The sequence below is a fragment of the Manihot esculenta genome, chromosome 5, assembly GCF_001659605.2.
Source record: "Manihot esculenta cultivar AM560-2 chromosome 5, M.esculenta_v8, whole genome shotgun sequence".
NCBI lineage: Eukaryota > Viridiplantae > Streptophyta > Magnoliopsida > Malpighiales > Euphorbiaceae > Manihot > Manihot esculenta.
The window spans coordinates 6,047,277-6,064,965 of record NC_035165.2 but is presented as its reverse complement, the minus strand read 5'-3'; the positions used below and the strand labels follow the sequence as shown (position 1 = coordinate 6,064,965).

The 17,689-nt window shown below is 31.6% G+C and overlaps 2 protein-coding genes across 3 annotated transcripts; both read left to right on the top strand.

Annotated features, from left to right (window-relative positions):
• Positions 1 to 446: 446 nt before the first annotated feature.
• On the top strand, positions 447 to 10,478 carry LOC110616152 (CSC1-like protein At4g02900). Of its 2 annotated transcripts, none has more exons than XM_043956580.1 (13): positions 447 to 634; positions 764 to 831; positions 1,280 to 1,617; positions 2,224 to 2,373; positions 2,944 to 3,079; positions 5,924 to 6,025; positions 6,224 to 6,343; positions 6,459 to 6,539; positions 7,104 to 7,444; positions 8,465 to 8,710; positions 8,961 to 9,285; positions 9,548 to 9,781; positions 10,160 to 10,478. In XM_043956580.1, the coding sequence occupies exons 3-13, from the start codon at positions 1,304 to 1,306 to the stop codon at positions 10,370 to 10,372; spliced, it is 2,262 nt and encodes a 753-aa protein (XP_043812515.1). In that variant the 5' UTR covers positions 447 to 634; positions 764 to 831; positions 1,280 to 1,303; the 3' UTR covers positions 10,373 to 10,478. The 2 variants fall into 2 exon arrangements, with proteins under 2 accessions (XP_043812515.1, XP_021614184.1); XM_021758492.2 differs by having other exon boundaries at positions 448 to 634; positions 764 to 827.
• A 2,752-nt stretch (positions 10,479 to 13,230) lies between these two features.
• Positions 13,231 to 16,664, top strand: LOC110615721 (isoamylase 2, chloroplastic). Its single transcript, XM_021757768.2, has 2 exons — positions 13,231 to 13,387; positions 13,793 to 16,664. Exon 2 carries the CDS (start codon positions 13,856 to 13,858, stop codon positions 16,505 to 16,507), a length of 2,652 nt encoding a protein of 883 aa, XP_021613460.1. The 5' UTR covers positions 13,231 to 13,387; positions 13,793 to 13,855; the 3' UTR covers positions 16,508 to 16,664.
• Positions 16,665 to 17,689: the final 1,025 nt, after the last annotated feature.

Genomic DNA, 17,689 nt, shown 5'->3' with positions numbered 1-17,689 from the left:
AATGAGTTTATACAAAATATTTTATTATTGTATAAAACAATCAATTTATTTGATTTCCAATTGGGTTTAGTTTTCATATTGTTTATCAAATTATAAATCTTGAATTCCATAATTCAATTATTGAAACTTATTATTTTTAAAAATATTTTCAATTAAAAATTAAATTATTTTATTTTCAATAAGAAAATTAAAAAAATAATTTAATTTAATTATTTTAAAATTGTTAATTTATAATAGAAATACTAATATTTTATTCTCACTCACGTCTCTTGATTACAATTACAGTGCATTGTTTAATTCGCGTACAAAACGACGGTGTTTATGGCGCTTAGCGATTAACGACCCCAACGCTTGCTTAATTAGAAAATTAAGAACATAGAGGTCAAATATTAGTAAGAAAATATTCAAATATTTGTTCTCTTCTGCCTTGTATATACCGTTACAAGCCGCGTGACCGGCTCTGTTCTGTGCGTGTTGCCGCCATATACCCAAAGCTTAACTCTCTTTGCATTGCTTCTTCATTTGATCAATCAGGAATTTTAACAAACAGAAGAAGATCTCAAACCATTGAATTTCAGTTATCACTCTGTTCTGCAACTTCGGTTTCGTACAGAAAACGCTGCACCAGCTTCAGGTACTTCGGTTGTCTCTTATTCGTCCATTTCTCATTTGTTTTCTGAGATTTTGTTTTTTCTGTTTGGTTCTCGAGAAATTTTAATAAAAGGAACGAACTAAACTTCTTTTGTTCAATATCATTTTTTAGGCGGTCTTCATACATGTTCAGTCGGACTTCACGGAGAAGATACTTGATTTGGCTAATTTTTCTTGTAGGTACCTCTCTTCAATGGTTGAACCAATTTTATTTAGATGGTGAATTGACGGAAATTACCTTTAGATTTTCTGTTCTTAATCTCTAGTTAAAGTAGTCTCACTCTCATTTCAAGTCATGTATATGATATTGCATTACATGGACTAGTTTTGGTATCTATCCCAATAGGTTTTGCAATTTGGGTATGCGTTAATTCGGAAAAGTGAGGTACTGATTTAATAGATTAAATTTTTATATAATCCACAAAGTCCATGTGATTATTATTATTGGTTGTGATTTTGTTGATTTCTGCTAATTGATAAGCAAAACCATTATAAGTGACAATGAAAGGGAGAAGGCAAACCAGTTCAATGCTGGAGAAATTACTACCATATTTCTTCACATAACTAGCTCCAGCCTCCCAGAGTTGGAAATCTAGATGTTGCTCACGTCTTTCCGCTTCAACTGTAGGTCGTCTGAGTCTTCTGGGAGAGAATGGCCACCCTTCAAGATATTGTTTACTCAGCTGTTACTTATCTTCTAAGTGCAACTGCATTCCTCCTTGCATTTGCCATATTACGGCTTCAACCCATTAATGATAGGGTTTACTTCCCAAAATGGTACCTTAAAGGGATAAGAGCTAGCCCTACTCATTCTAGGGCAACTATATCTAAATTTATAAACATGGACTTCAAAACATACATCCGGTTTCTGAATTGGATGCCTGCAGCATTGAGAATGCCAGAACCTGAGCTTATTGATCACGCAGGGCTTGATTCTGTAGTCTATATTCGGATTTACCTAATGGGGTATGTTCCCTTTCTGACCTGTCTTTTAAGCCCCTGTTTATTGATTAAGATGTGTAGTTTCCATAGATATTTTTATGATTCTATTCAATACTACTTTTGAAACTGCTTAAGCAACACTTTTCTTTTTCTCAAATATTAACATGTTTTAGTCATAAGACTTCAAAAGAATAAAATATTTAAAACAAATTTCTTTTAAAGTGATACTTCGTCTGAAAATCATTTGTGGCCTAGACATCAATGCCAAATGGGGCCTATATGTATTCATTCAAACTCCTTTGGATCCTCTCATGTATACTTTGCTTGAAAAGATATTATATCCATTTGCTATCCTTTACTTATAAATATTATCTGTAGAAAAGAAAGCAAAAAGAGTTCAATCCAAACGACTTTATTTCCTCTTAAATCATTATGATTCCTTAGCATTTGTTTCCTTTTCAAAATGAAATGCTTCATATACGTTGAAGATTAGTTCTCAAAACAAAAAATTGTGAATTTTATTGGATATTATAGAGAGGAATATACTCACTTCTTAACCAAATATGTCCATTATATAATTTTGCTGTTTAATTTGGATGGATAATCTAATATGACGACCCCAATTTGTAGATTGAAAGTATTTGTCCCTATAACTCTACTTGCTTTTGCGGTTTTGGTGCCTGTCAATTGGACTGGGGGGGCATTGGAGCAAATTAAAGATCTTACATTCAGTGATATTGACAAGATGTCAATATCAAATATTCCACCTGGATCCAAAAGGTAAAGCATAATTTGTGTTCAATTTTCCTTTGTCTTGATTTACTTGTCCATGGTATTTGTTTGCTTGCCATTTTTCAAGGACAATGAGTTATTCCTTTTTTATCCATGGAATGAACAAGCCCCGAAGTATGAAGGATTGAAAAGTAGAATGTATTGATGTCAAACAAGAAAACGTTTACTTAACCTTTGTTAGTTTTTTAGGGATAAATATAATCTTTGAATATAAGTTATATGATGTCATAGTACCTCTGGACTTAATGGTTCATAATAAATTTTTATTTGATTTGTGAAAATACAACCCACAATGATTGCTTAAACTTGCTTATAAAACAAGGATGTAATTTTTACTAGATAAGACATGAAGATCAGTTTGTAAAGTTCTCTTTGAAGAAGATCAAGGACTCAACAACTAGAATATTAATTTGAAATAAAATAAGCCAAAAATGAATTTTGAAGTATTAATTTTACCAATGTAGTTGACTTTGGAAGATAATTTATTACGAGTCTCAATTTTCAGAGACATGCTCCATTATGCTGTCAACTTATGAATCTACCTTATTCCTTATCAAGGTTTTGGGCACATGTTGCAATGTCATATGTCTTCACCTTTTGGACATTCTATATTATGTATAAAGAGTACAAGACAGCAGCTAGTATGCGCTTGCAATTTTTAGCATCTGAAAGCCGTAGTCCTGACCAATTCACAGTGAGTTTATCAAATATTATTTAATGTAATGAAATGTTTGTTTCTCTACACTCATGTTTTTATTGTTTTATGTTTATAATATTATACGCCTTGGGCTTAAAAGATGCACATAATATGTGATCTAACCATGGGTTATCCAACTCAAGTTCATATTTATTTGGTCATTTGCTTCTTAATTTTGTTTTTGAAGAAAACTAACTATTTTTTTTATGAGATGAGTGATTTTTAGAACATGATTGAAAAAAAAACAGAGTTATCATCAAGTCTTAACAAAAATTTCCTTTTGAAGGACTAACTCTAATTATGCAAACTCAAATATTAGCCTCTAACTGTTGATGGATTTCAATCGGCATGTGAATTATAGGTATTAAAGGTTATAGAAAATAAATATTAATATATAGGTCAATTGCTTAATTTTAAGAATTGTATAATTATAGGTTTGATTTTCCTTTCTGTTTAAATACCACCTCCATGTATAATTATATTATAATTTTTATTATGAAATACAATAAAATATTATATTTTTAAAAGAACATGTTAATAATGATTTTAATGGTGAATTATTAGCTTTATTCATCATATATTTGTAAAAAGTTGTAGTCCATTCTTGTGCCATTAAATTATAATAATGGAGAATAATTGAAAATGACTTCAAGTTTTATTAAATGAGTAGAGAAACAGCACTTCTTCTTTTTTTTTTTTTTTTTTTTTTTTTTCTATCTTTAACAATAAAAGAGACATCCAAAATTGTATGAACTATCATAATATTGAATTAATAAGTCATACAGATAATGTTACGAGAAAAAGCGGTTGACCATAAGCTTAGGGTTACTGTTAAGTTATTAGAGAACCAATTTGCCTTTATACGCAGTAGAGCTGCAAGAAAGATTACCTTTTGACAAAATAAATATTTACACTCCTGAATAAATAATTGAATTAAAATGGTAATTTATTGAATTCATAAACTTAAAAAAAATTAAATATAAATTAACTATTTACTTAATGAGTTATAAAAAAAGCTAGAAGTAGTCTTATTTATTACCAACCGTATCTAAATTTTGCTAATTACACTCTAAAATTTCACAAAATGATAAAATTATTATTATTTAATTTTATTAATTACACTCCAAACTTTTGATAAAATTACTTTTATTTAATTTTATTAATTTTATAAAAAATTAGAGTATATCCACAAAATTTTGAGTGTATTAAGGTAACACGTGAGATCAATTTTTATCCTTTTCTAATTAATTATTAATAATATGTTTAATTTATTTTTAATTGTTATAATTTTTATAAATTTAAGATTTTTAATAGACCACAATTTATTTTAGTTCAGGCATGTAATGGATTAATCTCTACTAGTACATGATGTGACTATATATTTAACCATTATCTGTTTATTAAGAAGATAATAGAAACGTACAGGGGAAGAAAAAAGGATCTTCACGTGGTATTTATTTCATTAAGGACATGTATGAGAGAGTGGTCATAAGTGTTTACAACAATAGAATGAGAGACAAACAAGTTTCCAATAACAATGAATTTATATTAGGCACCGGCTTTGAGTTCATATTTATTCAATTTAATTATGGATGAGCTAATAATCGTATTCAAGATGATACCATATGATGCATGTTATTTGCCGTTGATGTTCTCTTACTGAATGAAATAGTAAAAGAGTTTACTAGAAGTTAAAATTGTGGGAATGGACTCTTGAGAGTAAGGATTTTAGACCAAGTAAAGGCAAGATACAGTATATGCGTTGCAAGTTTATCTCTTGTAGAAGTAATAGATATGTGATTTGGTTGGATGGAGTTTTGGTGCGAATATTTAGGTTCATTATTCAAAAAAACAGAGTAACAAGTATTATGTAACTCACAAGATCAAAACAAAATGGTTGAAGTAGAGGTATGCAATATTCAGTACCATGCAATCATAGGATCCCAACAAAGTGAAAGTGAAATTGTATAAGGCTATGTTTAGGCTAGCAATGTTATATGATAGTAAATATTGGTCAGTTAAGGTAAAACATATCCATAAGATGTGTAACAGAATAGCAGATGTTATGGATGTCCTAATAACATGTTAACGGATAAAATTTAGAATGGTCACTTATGTTAAGAGTGTATGTGGTAAACATTTCAGATAAGATGAGAGAGCCTATTAAGACTGTTTTGGTCATCTTTAACATGGAGTATTGTATCTTTCAATACAGAAATGTGATAAATTAGTGGTGGAAAAAGTAAAAAAGAAAAAGGAATACCTAAAATAACGTGAAGGGAATTAAAACAAAAAGATTTATAATTTGTATATATTAATGTGAAGTTGATTTTAGATAGAGCTGAATAACAAAAAAGAATCTATATAGTCATCCTAATTGATTTGGGTTTAATTTTTAGTTGTTATTTGTATTTAAGTTTCTAAAAGTGAACGAAACTCACTCTTCTTTTTTACAAGAAAAGAAAGAAACATATTTGTTCATATGTCTAGATGATTCTTTAATCGATAAGGCCATAAAATTAGGTAAGGCTCTCATTTTTCAGATCCTTGCACCAATATTGGTTCTTGGTGATACAGTTCCTAATGTTGCTTTAGATTCATTTATTATATTGTTCTCATGGGAAGCCATGACTTTTCAAATTAGAACCAAGGTGCTTATATGTTTTCAATAGATTATATCCAAAGTTGGTTCATTGTACTTGGCGAAACGAATTATATCATTATTGCCTATGGCGAATGCGTGCATGTGATGTTTGTGAGAGTAATTATTATGGTCAATAAGATTAGCACAATCATAAATCTCTTGTACTGGCACTAACATGAAAATTTTTTTCCCTGCAGGTTCTTGTGAGGAATGTTCCTCCGGATCCTGATGAATCGGTCACTGAGCATGTTGAGCATTTCTTTTGTGTAAATCATCCTGATCATTATCTTAATCATCAGGTGTATATTCAACAAGCAGAGCCTAATATAATAGTTTAGTTAGTAAAGAGTAGCACATAAATGCAAATATATTATAATTATGAATTGGTGAAACTTTGAAAGTTTCATTAAACTGGAATATAGTTTGTAAGCATCACATTCACTTCCAACTTCTTTGCAACTGAAGTTTTGTGATCTATCCACAATTACTAATCTTAGGTGGTATACAATGCAAATAAGCTTGCAAAATTGGTTGCAAAGAAGAAGAGTTTGGAGAATTGGTTGACTTACCATACGAATAAATATGAGAGAAATCCTTCGAGTAGACCTACTACAAAGGTATAGTTAGATTGAACTCTATTATAACCGTGTACTCTACATTTTTTCCATTACAGTGATGTTTCTTAAGAGAACATCTATTTCTTTTTAATTATCAGTCTACATCTATCTTTAGACAGGCTTCTGGGGTCTGTGGGGAACTAGAGTGGATGCAATTGACTATTATACTGCTGAGATTGGCAGGCTTAGTGAAGAAGTAAGATCTTTAAGTGCTATTTTGAAAATTCATCATCTTGATAATACCATTTGGTCTTGAAGATTTTTTAATGAATTATTGCATCTGCTACTGCTGCTGTTATTATAATTAGCCATGTTTTTACGCGTGCCCTTTTTGCTGTCATTGGACTGAAAATTATAAATAGAACTAAAAATAAGTTAAAGCAGAAGAGACTCTTTTATAATTTGAAATGTAAGTTTATAAGACTTTAAATACTGAATACATGATGTGTGTCAGTCCTAGAAACGGATATAACATGTTAAGGTATAGAACTTTTTTTTTATGTTCATGTATATTCGACGTATGATTCATGCTTCCAATATATCGTTGTTTTCTTTTCTTTTGTACTAATAACCTGTTGAGTATCAAAGAGATTAGAGTAGTGCTTAAAAGAAAAGAGAGTGTAGAATCTTGACATTGTTCTTAAAATTAAAATTATAATATAATTAGTGAATGCAATTTTACTGTTGTTTTTCAAAAGAGAATGTAAAGGGGACAAGAAACAATCAATTTATGTTTTGGTAATTATGACATTTCATACAGGAAGATAAAGAAAGAGAAAGGGTTATAAGTGATCCTAATGCTATAGTTCCAGCAGCATTTGTTTCATTCAAATCTCGATGGGGAGCAGCTGTATGTGCTCAAACTCAGCAAACAAGTAACCCAACAATTTGGTTGACTGAAAGAGCTCCTGAGCCCCGTGATGTATATTGGGATAATCTCGCAATACCATATGTTGAACTCACCATTCGAAGACTGATTATGGCTGTTGTTCTTTTTTTCCTAATTTTCTTTTTCATGATACCTATAACAATTGTTCAGTCTTTTGCCAGCATTGAGGGGATAGAGAAAGTTCTTCCATTCTTGAAACCTCTAATAGAAACGTAAGTTCTTCTCCTTTAATTAAGCTTTCTTATTGAACGTTTACATTTTTTTTTTTTAACTTGGATAATAGGAAAATATGTTTATGAAGTACTGATGTCTTCATAATGTTTTCATTGCATCTTGAGGTGTTTTTCTGTAGGAGAATTACTATTTAGATTTTATAGTTTAGTGAAACTAATTACTTACCCCTTTATTTTAAAAAATACATCTATTGGTCCTTGTTTTTTCAATCCGATAAATATTTAGTCCCTTCCATTAATTACAAGGATTAAGTAGTTATGATTTTGAAATTATAAAAATTGAATAATTTGTGATTTTAAAATTTCAGAGACTAAATAGTGGTAGTTTTAAAATTGAAGACCGAATAGTTGTGTTTTCAAATTGCAGAACTAATTGAGATAATGACGCTTAGTAATTTCATATATTAGTAACTGATTAAATAAATGAAGAGAATAAATAGATAATAGTTTTAAAATACACGGACGAAATAGTCCACGGTTTACAAGATAAATACTAACTAATGTGGTTTTTAAAATAAAATATCAAATAGTTACTTTCACTAAATCACATTTAAAAATTTTTCTCTTTTTATTTCATCCATATTCTGTTAAGGTAACTTACCTTATAGATGAAAACTTGCATAACCAACTAATATATTATTAATACTGATACAAAAAACCGATTGACAACATTCACTTGTTCAAAGCATTAATGCCACAATGATTTGTGTTGCCAAAGTGAAAAGCAAATGGATATTATATCAATTTTAATTTTGAATAGTCATAAGAATCCATTTAAGCATGTCATATTGCTTAGCATTTGACTTTCATTTTTAAATATCCTTGCCTCATAATGATCGATTGAAATATAGCTCTAATATAGCCATACAATACTTGTATTCATGCTCAGCCAAAACCGGGTTGATTTGTCTTTTTTTTTTTTTGTTTACTGTGCAATGAGTGGAATTATAATTTCCAATTATAATAATCAAACCTCTGCGGTTGGGAATTTTATTGCAGTGGATCTGTTAAGTCTTTAATCCAAGGGATTCTTCCAGGCATTGCTTTGAAGATATTTCTTATTGTACTTCCAACAATTCTCATGATTATGTCCAAAATAGAAGGATTCACATCGCTCTCATCTTTGGATAGGCGATCAGCTTCAAAATACCATTTGTTTCTACTTGTTAGTGTGTTTATTGGCAGCATTGCAACAGGAGTCGCGTTGGGTCAGCTTAAAACTCTTCTTAATCAATCTCCAACAGAGTATGTTCTGCAATGTAATTGGTCTTTCAGAAATATGGTTCTAGGCATAATTCAGCAATCTGTTAGATGCACCATGTTTTCAACTGCATATGATTAAAATCAGGATTGTGGAATTTTGAAATTCTCAGTCCTCGATTTGCAGAGAGGAATATTCCTCATGTTCTGTTTTTAACTCGCTTTAAATGTTCTTTCTGGGAGCATGTCTCGAATATTATGACATTCTAATAAAAGTTCTTATGCTGCTCTTTAGGATTCTAAAAACCTTTGGAGTGTCAATCCCACTAAAAGCCACCTTCTTCATTACTTATATAATGGTTGATGGCTGGGCGGCAATTGCTGCAGAGATCCTCAGATTGGTACCGTTAATCGTGTTCCATTTGAAGAACATATTTCTGGTTAAGACGGAGCAAGATAGGGATCAAGCAATGGATCCTGGTTGTGTGGACTTTGCAACTTCTGAACCTCGAATACAGTTTTATTTCTTGCTGGGGCTTGTTTATGCTGCTGAGGCACCCTTACTTCTTCCTTTCATCATCGTCTTCTTTGCCTTTTCCTATGTGGTATTTCGTCATCAGGTACAGGAGCTAATTGAAAATAGCTAGGGTATTCATTATTCTGACACAGTGAAATAGGAAAGCAAATTGACATTACAGTGAAATAGGAAAGCAAATTGACATTCTTCAACATCCTTTCATTATTTGATAGAGATATACTGTTCGTAGTTCAAATTCCATAATTGATAATACTAAATGCTAATCATACTCCTTTCATTCAAAAAAATCATCATCAAGTTCAAATGTTGTGATGTGATCATAATTATTTGCTTCTCATTGCTAGATTATTAATGTATATAACCAAAAATATGAGAGCGGAGCTGCATTCTGGCCAGATGTGCATCGACGTTTGATAATTGGATTGTTAATATCTCAACTTTTTTTGTTGGGATTGATAAGCACAAAGGATGCTGAGGAATTAACTCCGCTGCTTATCGCACTTCCTGTTCTGACAATTTGGTTCCACAAATTCTGCAATGGGCGTTTTGAATCTGCATTTGTAAAATTTCCACTACAGGTTTGTGAAAAATTATTATATCTGTTAAAAGTTTTATTCAATAGTATGTTGGAAGGTGCTTCTAAAAGGAAACTCAAAAACTAAAGATGGGGAAGATGTTTAAGATAATGTGATTGTTCTTTAGATTTTCATTATTAACGTTTATATTTTTCTAGATATTTATTAATTTGAACTATGTAGAGCTTAGTATCATGGAACCAACATTAATTAGGCATGGCTGTTTAGCAATCCTTAATGGGATACCAATAGCATTATTAGAACCTGATATTCTGTTGGGTGCCTTGGTAAAGTAAAGCTAATAGAATACTTGGGCCTTGAGGATTTGTTTGTGATTATTTGACTGTATGGTAACCACCTAACTGCATTTTGTGATCACAGGACGCAATGGTGAGGGATACACTTGAACGAGTTACAGACCCAAAACTAAACTTGAAACTATATCTTCAGGATGCATACCTTCACCCAGTTTTCAGGGGTGGTGAATTGGAGAGACCACAGATCATCAATGAAGAAGAAGGGAATCCACTCGTTGCAACAAGAAGGAATCCTGAAAAGAGTAGTAAACATAGTTATGATGTCGCTGGTTCATAGGACTCCATTATATTCATGTACTAGTCATTTGCCTTGTGCAGGTTTTCAAATGTTTAAAATTATTATTGCATAGAATCATAAAGTATTTCATTACTTTTTATGTGAATGTTCATTTACCTTTTATAATATATATATATATATATATTTTCTAAACATCTTTTATGTGCATGTTCATTCACCCTTTATTTATTATTTATTATTTATTATTAAAAATAAAAATAAAATACATTAAAATTTTTATTTTTATGTGATTAATATATTATCATTCGAGTAAATACTCTTCCCTACGTTTAAATCACTCCACTTAATAAATAACACTTCCAATCCCCTAAATAAAATATTCAAAAAAAATTTTACTTTTATATACTCTTTATAATAAAAAAATAAAAGAGACGCAATTTAAACGTAATTCAATTAAATACCATCTCCATTCATTATTCAATGATAAAAAAAATATCTATTTTACTAATTGATTTAAAAGTAACTTTTAAAAAAAATAAAAGAGATAATTTTAACGAATTTATTAAATATTATCCTACATAAAAAAAAATCTTTTTTATTGTGTGAGAATAATATTTCATATAATTATGTAATAACTACTTGATTAATTCTTAACTAATATTTTTTTATAATATTTATATATCATCTCATATAAATATAAGGACCTCTACTATCTCTATTCAGTATTTAAGTCATTCCACTAAAGTAAATAGCCTTTAAAATTATTTAGAGAAAAAATTCTAAAAGTAAATCTCATGTTTATAAATCTAATATTTGAGTCACCCTTCTCATTAAGGTGAATAACCCTTTAAATTTCTTAAAGAAAATATTTAAGAATAAATCTCACTGTCACATATTTAAATCATTCCCAATGAAACAAATAACTCTCTAAATTTTCTAAAGAAAATACAGTGAAAATAAATTCCACTCTTACATATCTATGTTTATCCCTACAAAAGCAAATACTCTTCTAAATTTGAAGAAAAAAAAAAAAAAAAAAACCCAAAGCTCCCCTAACTTAACTCCCGACACTTAAGACTCAAGGGAAATTTTGCTCTTGAGGGAGGGAGGGACTATGCCTGCTTGCTGTGTGTAGATGGCTCCAACCCTAGGCAAGGAAGCTCTTCCCTTCTTAACAGCCATAAATGAGCCATTAAATTGTTCATTCATCACTCAGTTGACATTTTGGCTTTTACATATATATATATATATAACCATGAAAACTTCATCATAAATTCTGTGGACCCTCCATGTTGGAGGGACCCATTTAAATAATTTTTCACTGCAAGCATTGGAGTTCATATACATTAGTATTTTTGTGGCAAGCATTGGAGTTCATGTACATTAGTATTTTGTTATTGTTGCTAATAATAATATTATTATTATTGATTGTTTCAATAAAGACATGCAAGATTAGTCCAATTCCATTAGAAATTGATGTTGCTTGTGAGGTGTTTGCCATGTTAAAGAAGTGGATAACATGCTAATCCTGCGGTTGTCTCCTTGTTGATTAATGCACATTTTTAATAAATGAACGCTTCATTTGCAAAAATCAATTCATATTGATTTGATTTTATATTAAGATGACGTTTACCCTATAAACTAAGGTGCACTTATGTTTTTACACTATAATAATAATAATAATATATAAATTAATTATTATAATTTTATTTAATTGTTTTTAAAAATAAAATTATTGATCGTATTAATAAAATTTATCAAATAAAAAAAAATATCATCCCAATCAGACTGACAATTATATCTAATATATTTTTTAGCCAAAATATGAACGGTTATCTTAGTATTACGATAAACTCATCTAACAGAAATATCAGTTCTAGAGTTTAATAAAAATTTATAATTATTCAAAATTAAACCCTACATAAAATAATTTGGCAAATTAAGATGCTCTTCAAGTGTCTATCGAAACTCCTGCATAAGATAATTTAACAAAACTATTTCTCCTTTTTTCTCATCTCTCGAGCATAAATCATTAAAGTCTCCCGAACAAAGTCATAGAAAAGAGTTTCTACGAGATAAAATTCGAATAAATTTTCAAAATTGACGCCGTCATTGCGATTTCGGAAATACATAATAACTAGTAAATCTCCATTGAACATTACCTTTCAAAACAATCGAATTAATAAAATTTAAAAAAAAGCCAATAACAGAAATATGACTATTCTACAATAATAAAAGCCATCCTCCTAATTCTTATCTATTGATTGAGAAACAATTATCAAAATATAAAAAATTATGAAAACATTGAACTAAGAGTTTTTATTTCTATAAAAAATAAAATGTTCGGCTTGTAACTAGTAACCAAATCCTTCAATATATTAACTATCCGAAAATTGCCGAGTTCTTATCGGTTCAAACACAGGATGATCGTTGTTTTCGGCTATTTTAATCTTTGACAGTATGAACTGTTTCGATAGTGAATTGATTTAGATCGTATTTCATAAAAAGAAAAAAAGAATTAGATTTAAGCAAAAGGAAAAGGCAGAAGTATCGAATCACATACCACAGCGAAAAATTTGGCAACATATTATAATTCTATTTAATTTTATTTTAATTCTAAAAAATCTCTCAAAATATTTTTTAATATTTAATTAATTAATTAATCAATTAATTTATTATTTAATAAAATTTAATATATTTAAAATAGATATAATTAAAAAATCATCTAAGGATTAAATAATATTTTTTCAATTTAAAATAAATCCATTTTTTAATTATTTAATTATCACGTTGTAATCAGAATCATTATCTTTCTGCATAGTAAACTCACAAAGATAATTCATTTTGAAATGAAAAAAAGAAAGAAAGAAAAAAACAAATGTCAAGAAAACTATAGCGTTTTAAATCAGCTACATTTACGCTGCGTTGTGCGGTCCTTGTGAGTGCTATAAAAACCACTCACTGTCAATTTCAACCCCGTTTCCTATTATCTTCGATCTCCCGGACACACACTCTCGCTCTCTCAGTGCTCCAGTTGATTGAAAAGCTATCAATGTAAGTTCAAATTCATCCTCTTGTATTTGTGGAGTTCGTTTTTTCAATAATTTGATTAGTGCTTATCAACTCCTCGCTTTCTGCTATGTTACTGCGGATCAACTTCGTCGAAACTTACATTTTGTTGATTAAATCCGATTCAATTTTTTCTGATATGATATGTTTGGATATATGATTTTGCAATTTTCCTCTGTGTTTATTTATTTATTTTTGGTAGGAATTCCTCTCTGTTTGTTAATGCATTAGTTAAATTGCCAGTCTCTGATCATTTGAACATGATTCTCTCGGCTTCTGTTATCGCCTATTGAAGTGAATAGCAGTTGAGGTTATGTTTTTATGGATCTAAGACCATTATTATTTTGCTCAACTTCGTTTGATGGAGTAATTCCTCTTAATTTCAAACAGGATGCTGCTTCTGTAGAACACCTCCTTCCTTGCAAGGAATTTTGTTGCTTGCTGGTTTTAATCATGGCAACACTTCTTCCTTCCTTTGCAATAAGTCGTTGCTGCTATAGCTGTGGAGCTGTGGAGTCATCAAAATTGACACTCACCACGCGTTACACATCTGGCAAAAAAATGGAGCTAGGGTTTGGGAGAACGGATGTAGAAAAAAGGCTCTTGGTTGGTGAAGTTGCACAAAATGTCAGAAGTACTCTGCATTGGAATCATAATTCAGGAGTATTTGCTGCTGCAAGGGTCCCAGTTCAGGAAACTGAACAAATATTATCTACAATCACTGAAGTTGATGAACTTCAAAAGGTATCAAGTTATCTGTTTAGGACACAAATTGGTGGTAATGTTAAAGTTTCTGTTAGAAAGAAAAATGCCAAATATGCAGTTTACATTGAGGTTTCATCCCTGGAACTGGGTAATAGTGACTACCGACTGGTGCTTGCTTGGGGAATATATCGATCTGATTCATCATGTTTCATGCCTCTAGATTCTCAACGTTTAGACCCAGTTGCCAGGACCATGGAAACTCCATTTGTACAAAATGCTTTTGCTATATTTTCACTTGAATTGGAGTTTGAAGCAAAACAAACTCCCTTCTCTCTCTCATTTCTACTGAAATCTATGTTTAATACCGATTCAAGTGGCTCAGAGATCAGGAACCATAAGAAGGCTAATTTTTCTGTGCCAATTGGTTTTAGTTCGGGTTATCCAGATCCACTGGGCCTTTCCTTTTCAACTGATGGCTCCATGAATTTTGCATTTTTTTCAAGAAATGCAGAAGGTGTGGTTCTGTGCTTGTATGATGACTCTACAACAGACAAACCTGCTTTAGAGCTTGATCTCGATCCATATGTTAATCGATCAGGCGATGTCTGGCACGCCTCACTGGAAGGGGCGTGCACATTTTCAAGCTATGGTTACCGGTGCATGGGAGGTATTCTTCAGGGAGAAACAGGTAAAGATTATGTAGAGCGTGTTCTTTTGGATCCCTATGCTAGAATCATTGTTAATTTCACAGCAGATCATGGATCTCATTCGTCACTGAAGTATCTTGGACGATTATGCAAGGAGCCTGCTTTTGAGTGGAGTGATGAAGTTTATCCAAATTTGGACATGGAGAAACTAGTTGTCTATCGATTGAATGTGAAGCGTTTCACTGAGCACAAGTCTAGTCAGCTCTATAGTGATATAGCGGGCACCTTTGCTGGTTTGACTGAGAAGTTGAACCATATAAAAAATCTTGGTGTAAATGCAGTCTTATTAGAGCCAATATTTCCATTTGATGAAGAAAAAGGGCCGTTTTTTCCACGGCACTTCTTTTCACCATCAAATATATATGGGCCTTCTGGTGGCTCTATTTCTGCTATTACCTCAATGAAGGAGATGGTGAAGCAATTTCATGCCAATGGGATTGAGGTTTTACTTGAAGTTGTTTTCACCCATACTGCTGAAGGCGGATCACTGCAAGGAATTGATGACTTCTCTTATTATTATGCAAATAGAGCTGTAGAGTTGGAATCTAGAAATGCTTTGAATTGTAATTATCCTATTGTTCAAAGGATGATTCTAGATAGTCTTCGGCACTGGGTGACCGAGTATCACATTGATGGTTTCTGTTTTATAAATGCTTCATTTCTGCAGAGAGGCTTTCATGGTGAAATTCTATCTCGCCCTCCCTTGGTTGAAGCAATTGCCTTTGATCCACTGCTCTCAAAGACCAAGATCATTGCTGACTGCTGGGATCCAGAAGACGTGATACCAAAGGACACCTGCTTCCCTCATTGGAAAAGATGGGCAGAGATGAATGCAAAATTTTGTTTTGATGTCAGAAATTTTTTGAGAGGTGAAAGTCTTCTTAGTGACCTTGCAACACGGCTTTGTGGGAGTGGAGACATCTTTTCAAGTGGACGAGGGCCAGCTTTTTCTTTCAATTATGTTGCCAGGAACTCCGGACTTCCTCTAGTGGACTTAGTCAGCTTCAGTAGCAGTGAGCTAGCCTCAGAATTAAGCTGGAATTGTGGAGAAGAAGGAGCAACAAACAAAACCCCTGTCCTTGAAAGGAGACTTAAACAAATTCGTAACTATCTCTTCATTCTTTATGTTTCTTTGGGTGTACCTGTTCTCAATATGGGAGATGAGTGTGGCCAATCTTCAAATGGTTCCACTTCATATGGTGATAGAAAACCTTTTGATTGGAATGCTTTGTCAATGGGTTTTGGTATTCAAATGACACGGTTCATCTCATTCATGAGTTCATTAAGAAGGAGGCGAAGTGATGTCCTCCAAAAGAGGAACTTCATGAAGGAAGAAAATATTGATTGGCATGGAAGTGGTCAGTCTCCACCAAGATGGGAAGATCGATCCTGCAAATTCCTGGCCATGACATTGAAGACCGAGAAAACAGAGAACAAGTTGAGCCCTGAATCTTCCAACATAAAGGGTGACCTATTCATGGCTTTCAATGCATATCCCCATTCAGAGAGCGTTATTCTACCACCAGTTCCTGAAGGAATGACATGGCATCGGCTGGTTGACACCTCTCTTCCATTTCCAGGGTTCTTTTCCGAAGATGGTGAACCAGTTTTTGAACAGATGGCAGGGTTAATTGCTTACGAAATGAAATCTCACAGCTGCACTCTGTTTGAAGCCACTAGCCTTGGTGGTTGATACCTTCCCCCTTGCTCATTTTCTTTAATTCCAAATTTGTAGTTATAGGATTGAGCCCCCTGTAGAATAATGCCATGGTAAGAAATTGAGGCATGACTTGCACCTAGTATATACATACAAGTTTTTCAATAAAATGATTACTTGCTAATTTTTTCAATTCCTATTTTATTTGTGTTTTTGAAAAATATTAACCAAGTACAATTGATCACAAACGAGATTACAAGTTGTAATTTTAAATTTTTAATAAGTATATTATAATAATTTAATTGATCAAATTAGTTTACAAATTGATGCTTTAAGCACCAAAATAGATTTGTTTTTTTGTTCTATAGGCTTATAAACTTGTTACATTACTATAAACAAATAGATTATTTAAATTTTAGAGTTTATAACTTGGTTTGAGCAGTTTATAAATTAGGCCAACATCCTTTTACCGTAATCAATTTCTTAATTTTGTGCAGCTCTATAAGATTCTAGTTTGAGTTAGTTTAGCTGCATGATAATTATCTAGACTTTCACTTCCAATTCAGAGTTAAGGGTAAGCCATATGTTCTGTTTCGAGCAAGATACTTAGGAGAGAACTTTCTTGTGGATCTCGTTAACGGTGGCCAAGCAATCTCTTGCATATCATACGACATAACATTCAATCTAAAATGCACCCAGCTAGTCGAGCGAACGCATGAACATTCATCTCCAAACCAACAGCTAAGCTAAATTACCTAGTCCATTCGCAGCTCTATTTTCATCTCTAAAACAATGCTGAAACTGTAGCTGCCATGGCTGATTCATTAACTGATATCAAGGGGTAAGTGATTCTATCACCTGAATGACACTTATCCGTGCGGCAACAAAATTTGTGGGCTGACATAGCATGCTGGGGTGAGTCGTCCAAGCTTGAGTGTGTTTAGTGTGCTAACAAAAGAATCCTAATTAGATCACTATATTGTAAGGGAGTGGATACTAGGCACGTTTTAGGTACAAGCGTCTAGTATTATGAATATAATTATTAATTATAAAAAATGCATGTATTTAGTGACGAGTGTAAAAAAATAAATGATCAAATTCATGAATCTAACATATAAAAAAAAATCCAAAAAAATGAGGGTCAATTGACCTCTTATTTGCAAAATACACCTATTTTGGGAAAAAAAAATAATTAAGTTTATGAAAAATCATGTGTTT

Excerpts from the sequence above, each read along its gene's own strand:
- LOC110616152 (XM_043956580.1), top strand. The coding sequence starts at position 1,304 with ATGGCCACCCTTCAAGATATTGTTTACTCAGCTGTTACTTATCTTCTA. Across the intron at positions 1,618-2,223 it reads ATTCGGATTTACCTAATGGG|ATTGAAAGTATTTGTCCCTA; the intron begins GTATGTTCCCTT and ends CCCAATTTGTAG. Across the intron at positions 6,344-6,458 it reads CGAGTAGACCTACTACAAAG|ACAGGCTTCTGGGGTCTGTG; the intron begins GTATAGTTAGAT and ends ATCTATCTTTAG.
- LOC110615721 (XM_021757768.2), top strand. The coding sequence starts at position 13,856 with ATGGCAACACTTCTTCCTTCCTTTGCAATAAGTCGTTGCTGCTATAGC.